Source organism: Acyrthosiphon pisum, chromosome X (genome assembly GCF_005508785.2).
Source record: "Acyrthosiphon pisum isolate AL4f chromosome X, pea_aphid_22Mar2018_4r6ur, whole genome shotgun sequence".
Lineage (NCBI taxonomy): Eukaryota > Metazoa > Arthropoda > Insecta > Hemiptera > Aphididae > Acyrthosiphon > Acyrthosiphon pisum.
Genome location: NC_042493.1, coordinates 96,278,544 through 96,285,676, shown reverse-complemented (window position 1 = coordinate 96,285,676; position 7,133 = coordinate 96,278,544). Strand labels below are relative to the sequence as shown.

At 27.0% G+C, this 7,133-nt stretch overlaps 1 protein-coding gene across 1 annotated transcript; it reads right to left on the bottom strand.

Moving 5' to 3' along the window:
- Positions 1 to 689: 689 nt before the first annotated feature.
- LOC100575234 (protein eiger-like) lies at positions 690 to 6,022 on the bottom strand. The gene is made up of 4 exons (XM_003247491.4): positions 5,042 to 6,022; positions 4,283 to 4,506; positions 1,595 to 1,743; positions 690 to 1,002 (listed from the first exon to the last, which is right to left on the bottom strand). The coding sequence occupies exons 1-4, from the start codon at positions 5,677 to 5,679 to the stop codon at positions 766 to 768; spliced, it is 1,248 nt and encodes a 415-aa protein (XP_003247539.2). The 5' UTR covers positions 5,680 to 6,022; the 3' UTR covers positions 690 to 765.
- Between the last annotated feature and the right edge of the window lie 1,111 nt (positions 6,023 to 7,133).

Genomic DNA, 7,133 nt, shown 5'->3' with positions numbered 1-7,133 from the left:
TACACACTATATACAATATACATTATACGCTATATATATGTATCTCAATAAATTCTCAGGTATAGTGTACAGCAGTGCTCCTCAGTTCACTGACAAATCGGCGTATATGCCTAGCTTTGTGAAATTCGACAGGGCAACCGCAAGTCACAATCAAGATTGGATTTAGCACTTGATGCTTATTTTTTAACGTAGTTTAAACTAGTTACTCTCTAAACTTTTCTGACATCTCTAAACACATTCTCTGAGATTCAATTGAGTTATTTTTGAGAGTAATAATTGACAATTTAATGCAAGCTTGTAAGTAGGTACCTGATATACCCGAGTAATCAATGTCAACCATTTACGAATTTATACTATTAATTGTATAATCTGCATCAACTGACAACCATTAATAAACAACAAAAAAAGTTTTAATTTGCACCGTGAATCTCAAGATCCCTGTTTGACTGCCTCTTTAAAATGCAGTGTACATCGAAAAATCCTATCTTATTGTATTGTAATTTAGAGGATCCACTATTCCAACTTTCAGATTCGTTCATTTTGTAGCATATTATTATTTAATGTTTCATTGATAACATTTTTATAAAAATACAAATTGTATACAAATAATTCACAAATACATTTATTTCATACTAATTTTTCTTATATATAAGTAATTGTTAAATTATTATAAAACATATTTTGTTGTAATAGTTCTTTTACATTTTAATGTGTTCAAATTAAAATAAGGATAGATTTAAACATTTTTATCTATTTCTTACCATCTTATGATATTCTAAAGAGCCCAAAAAAACTTTTTACAGGATCCAAAATTATAAATCTATGAGTATCTAAACCTCTTATGGATAAGTTATCTTTAGAATTGAAATATATTAGACCTGCAGTGTAACACGAATCCGATGCTTGAGTATCTTGATGTCGAGTTGAAGTACAACCAAGTATTTTTTCATCATTTTTCATAACATAGTATCCATTAATGTCATGTGTATCTGAATAATATATCTATAATAAAAATAATAATATAATTAGGTAATTGGTTATGTTTCAGTTATTTCATAATTTCATCTATAATAACTCAATTATTCTTAACAATGTTAATATTATTATTATTTTTTTTTTTTGAACTTAAGCCCGGTGCCTATGGCCATTAACTGTTGTAGGGGATTATGAATTATGGTTGGTGACGTTAATACAGTAGGATGTTGTATTACGGTTGTTACGGTAGGTAGGTAAGCAAAGACGTGTATGTGTGGCAAGGTTTTTACTACTACGAACCCGAGTGGTCACCCATCCGGAAACTAGAAGAAGCAGGCTTTACTTACTCTCAGTCGAGTTCCACGGCACGCCAAGCTACATTTTAATATTGTGATAGTATTAAACGACCTTTTAATATTTAGTTATAAATTTATAAATTCTGTAATGAAAATCGAAAATAATTTTTAGAAGGAATGAAGTAAAAAATTGTTTTAGAATTTATTATATTAAAAAAAAAAATACGGTCTTTGTTATTGAAATACAATTGCTATCGTAAAATATATAGATACCTACTATGTAAGTATGCAACCCAGTTTAATAATATGTACTATGTTCTTACTTGAGCATAAACAAAATAAAGTCCTGGTTTTATTATTTCAACTTGGCCATTTTTCATTATGAAATGATTTGAGGTGTTAAGATTTTTATCCCACCAATGTTGGGTCCAGTCTCTAAAATCACCATCCGGGTGTTTCAAACGTCCATTTCCTATAAAATTAAAATGTAATTTTTTATTCTCTTAAATTACTTAAAATTAATAATAATATGTCATTAATAATGTAAATTTTTAATGATATTCAGTGGTGGAGTCAAAAGAGGGGCCTGTCTCCCTCTTGGCAGACTTGGGTCAAACACATATTCCGAATACTTAAGTAAAAGTATTCAGAATATGTATTCGAATATTTATGATAATAATATATATATTCCTCAGTATTTGAAATACTTCATAAAAAGTATTCCAAATATTTTTCGAATACTATTTTTTAGTAAATTTAGACTTCAATAGCAAAAATATTACTTTTTCAATTCTGTGTTTATTGACTATTATTATAATCTCGATAAGACACACCTATCTGGCTATCTATAATCTATTAGTTATAAATTATATCAAAATTAATATTGGCCGTTAAAAAAGTATTCCAAATACTGTACTCAGAATACTTGTAAAAAATATTCAAAACACCTAATTGAATACTTTCAAAAAAAGTATTTAAAAAGTGTTCTGAATAATACCCAAGTCTGCCCCTTGGTAGTTATAAATTATGATTATAAGTCATCGTTCAGACTGTCTCCGGCACCGTCCGTTTTCGTCGTATACGCTAGTGTCAGTTTAAAGAATGGACGTGATTACTGGTTACTAAAAAATCAATCGACGATAATGAAATGAATGGAGCGATAATTATGACTGTAATCTTGTAGGTATGTATTTTATACTTTGTGTTCGATAACTTTTACTAGGTACCTCTAATTAGGTTCGAAAAATATTTTATTCCGGATTTATACGGTCCGCGACTATACGTTGTACGTAATTTTTTTTTCGAGAGAATACGGTCCGGGAGTATTGAATTTAATAATGTAATACTATTTATTATTTAATATGAATTTTTTTTTTTAAATAAAATATAAAATATATAAAATAGTTTTTATTATCATTAATATAATAGATTATAAATGTATATGTTTGATCAACTGAACTACTTACTGGAAACAATAAAAATTTTAAAAAAATAAGAAGATATAAAGTAAAATATAAAAATTAAATATATTAATTAATAATTAATATATATGGTTAAAAATTCCGACATAATGATACATTTTGTACAAAAAATTTGAATTCTGATTGTTTTATTATTTATTAACTTATAATTTTTAGTCATTGTACTTACATATTTATTATTTTTAATTTTTGTTAAAATGTACCAGTTTGAATATTTAACAATTTAATAATTGCTTGTGAATTTGATTCAAGTAGTTCAGTTGATCAAAAATATACATCTATATAGTTTATAACAGGTATTTTTGAAAATATTTAAAAATATTAGACAATTGGCATAAATATATTCATATTAAATAATAATATTATATTATTAAATAGTATAAGTTTTGAAAAAAAATTGGGGGAAAATGTCCGCATCAAAAATATATCGGGAGGAAATGTCCGCGATTCTTAATTTTGTGCTGTTAACATTACCTGTATTCTCTTGTTGGTTTTTTACGATGTTTTATTTTTTAACTGATTTGTGAGCATTTTCAAATATTAATATTTTATATACTATTATAACTAATATAAAAATATCGTAGAAAACAAACAAGAGAATACAGATAATGTTCTTACATTTAAGTTTGATAACAGTGGTGTAATTATTGGGGGGATATGGGAATATATCTCTACAGAGTACAGAGTCTTTTTTTAATAACTTTTATAATATTCTTGTGAGCACTTGGCTATAAAATATCTAAAAATACCCTGAATAAAATGCTTTAAATTTTTTTATTTTTAATAATTTTGCTACAAATTCTTATATAAATTTGTTATGCCTAAATGATAATATACAATTTAAAAGATAGTAAAAAAATTGTACAGATAGAACTGATCGTTTTGGACTTCTTTAATCTGGTAAAAAAATTATTTCCATACGTAATTATTATTTTTTTTATATATATAGGATTAGATTGTTTATTTATTTACCCGTATAATGTATATAGTTAAAATATAATTTCAAAGTATTTAAAAATGCCTCAAAAATTCTAAAAGTCCTTTAAAAAATAAAAATAATAACCTTAAAGTATAAAATTATTATTAAGAACGCTTGAATAGACTATAATATTGATAGTACATCGGGAGATGGACTTTATTAATTTATAAATCATACATTTAATTTAAATTAATTGTTTACGTTATTAGCTTTGAATTACCATTGACCATTTACCTCATTTAATTTATAATAATAAATGAATATAATAGTATGATTCATGAAAGTTAACGAACAAGGGGGATCTGGTGGGCATAGCCTACGATTATGAAAAACTTATATCCCATCCCAGAACCAATATTCCTAATTACGCCACTGTTTAATGATGTATTAATTCTCTCTAATATTTAAGCTAACAACACAAAATTAGAACTGGTCTACATTTTGATATATTATGCGTTAGTAAGACGGAGTTTACAAATGTATGATATGATATAATATATTTGATCTCCTCTTAAGTTAAATTATATGTTTTATTTAAAAAATATAATTACCATTGTAATGTTGATGTATTTTGGTACTATATTTTGAAGAATCGCTTGTAAAATGTGCTGCAGCATTTTCTAGAGTATCTTTAAAATCTTCGTACGATTTTTCATCTGATTCATTATAACGTTTTTTTATTGTAGATCCCATTTTTTTAGACCTTTCTTGTCTATAGGTCCTCATTGTATTTTCTTCTTGAATTATTTCTACGTCAGCCGTTCCATTTTTTGAGCTTTAATTAAAAATTAAAATTATAATTAAATTCAATTAGTTAGTAAATATTTTATTTATTTTTTCTTTTGAGTGATCGTTTTAATCCATTAGGTAAATATGAATAATGTAAATAATTAACTTAATATAATGTGTGTCTAATGTTAGCCTGATATGAAATTACATAGCTGTAATTTTCATATACCCATGATCTATTGATTATTGTTCCTACATAACCTAACTTAAATAATTAATAATCAATGTTAATGCATAAAATAATTGTATTCAAAAAAATAATTTCATATAAGAAATCCAGACTTATATGACAGGTTGACTGGTCATATGATTTACATTAATTGTGTTATTGCAAAAAAGAAACTTTATTAATAATAGTTGAATATCAATAAGATCCAATTAAAAAGGTTTACCTACAAGGATTGCCCATATGCATGATAGTCAATTTTTGTGTCACATACTCACATAAGGCATAGTTTAAAATGTATTATGTGACACAAACTTGACTATGCATACGGGCATACATGTATAAAAAAAATTACCTGTTTAATTCATTTTTTACTATTGTTGTTGCATCAATCACTGCGTTACGCCGGTCTCGGTTTTTTGGTTTATTTGATTCATTTGCCTGATATTGATTTGCTGGCCAATTATTGTCCATTGAGTCTCTGCCCATAAATCGATCTCCTTCGTCAAAGTCTCCTGCCACTTCTTCGTAGTCGTTACCATCAATATTAGATTTATGTTGATCTTTGTATGTATTGCTTACGTGTTTAGCTAAAAGTTCATCTCTAACTATGTCAGTGAAGGTATTCAAATCACGAATTGCATCCTCAACTGTAGCTACAAGTAGTTGATTAGAGTCCATGTGCCATTTGTAGGAAAATGTAACAGTCAATACACAACTGAATATGCACAATAAAACGGGAAAAATGAAAACAATCATTTTTATCGGCATAGAAGGTATTGGAGATCTTTTGGTAGACGGCACCATGTTGTAATTACGAGCGAATCCGTCGCCTACAGCATCCATGTTTTGAGGACTTAGTTGTATGTTGGTGGTTAACATAGGTACTTCTGAGACGTAGCAGAGCAAATCTTGTTCTGTAATGATTTCCATACCTACTGTTTCTTTTATAGCATCACATTTTTTTTGAACCCGGGTATGTAAAGTAAACATTTTTATCTAATCTTTAAATAAACTTTGGTATCTTTACAATAGAAATGTAAATAGTTTCATTTGTGTGATCAATACTGCTACAAAGTGATTTACAATTGATTATTATTATTCAAAATAATTATCGCATTAAGTCGACGAAAATTTAATAGGAGTTTGAACTTGTTTAAGTGTTTATTTAGGTCTTATGTAGGTACGTTAATACGTTATATTATATTATATACAGTGTTTGAATTGGGGGGTTGCTCAGGGAGACGAAGCTCCTCTACTATTTTTATTTTTTTTTACTTGGATGAGGGGACGGACCAAACTAATGCCCAAAATAATTTTTATTAAAATTTGGAGTGCATCTAAATTGTTTTGTCAAAGATAAACCTAATGAATACCTAGTAATTTTACATTTTTTAATATAAAAATATTTTTCATCCTATCTATGGTTTTGACTAGTAATGTTCAACCTTTTTGACTCGCCATCCACTGTTTTTGTAACAATATTTTCACGACTCGTGTCACCTTTGTAGGTCCTAAAAGAAAAAAGACATTTTAACTATCATTATATCTACTGAAAAATATGGTTCTTCAATTCATTCATTACTTATTCGAATAATTTATAATTTTATAATAAACTTTTTTTTTTAACAAAAAATATTTGTCACGACCCATTTTTATAGATTACGCGACCGAAGATTTGGTAGCAACCCAACGGTTGAATACCACTGGTTTTGATTTCCTAATGCTTTGCTAATTTTTTTATTATTATTTGTTTATATTTATGCCTCATTTAGTAGTTTGCAGATATTATGTACCTACAAGAAACTATTGTATTATAAAATATCTGTGGTAAAAAAAGAAGTTATAAATTATTAATTCGAATAAGTTATGAATGAATTGAACAATATGCACACTTATGCACGGGATATTACGCAAAGCTAAAGTTTTTTTTCTTTCATGGTTTACAAAGGTGACACGAGTCATGAAAATATTGTTACAAAAACAGTGGATCGCGAGTCAAAGAGGTCGAAACTAGTTAAAACCATAAATAGGATGAAAAATATTTTTATGCTAAAAATGTAAAATTCATTAGGTATTCCTTTGTCAACAACTTATATCCATTCTTAATTTTAATAAAAATTGTTTAGGGCATTAGTTTGTAAATATCTGTGAACTAGTGTTCTCAATTGATATAGGTATGCGTCTGTAGTAGCACAAAGTATAATTATTAAGATATTATCACTGATATTTTTTTTATTTCCTACCGAAATATGTAGGTAGGTATTATTTCTATTGATAAAAATTTTGAAAAATAAGGTAAATATAAAATATAAATCCATATTTACTTACATGTTACATAGACACATATAGTTAAATATGTTATATTTGGAAATTTGGAATAGAACATTTTGTAACTAAGGTGAAATAGTACTGAAAAACTAGGAATTAGTTGGGGGGTGTGGGGG

Coding starts and splice junctions, on each gene's coding strand:
- LOC100575234 (XM_003247491.4), bottom strand. CDS start 5,679: ATGTTTACTTTACATACCCGGGTTCAAAAAAAATGTGATGCTATAAAA. Junction 4,507..5,041: donor GTAAAAAATGAATTAAACAG/GTAATTTTTTTT, acceptor TTTTAATTAAAG/CTCAAAAAATGGAACGGCTG. Junction 1,003..1,594: donor TTTATTTTGTTTATGCTCAA/GTAAGAACATAG, acceptor TTTTTATTATAG/ATATATTATTCAGATACACA.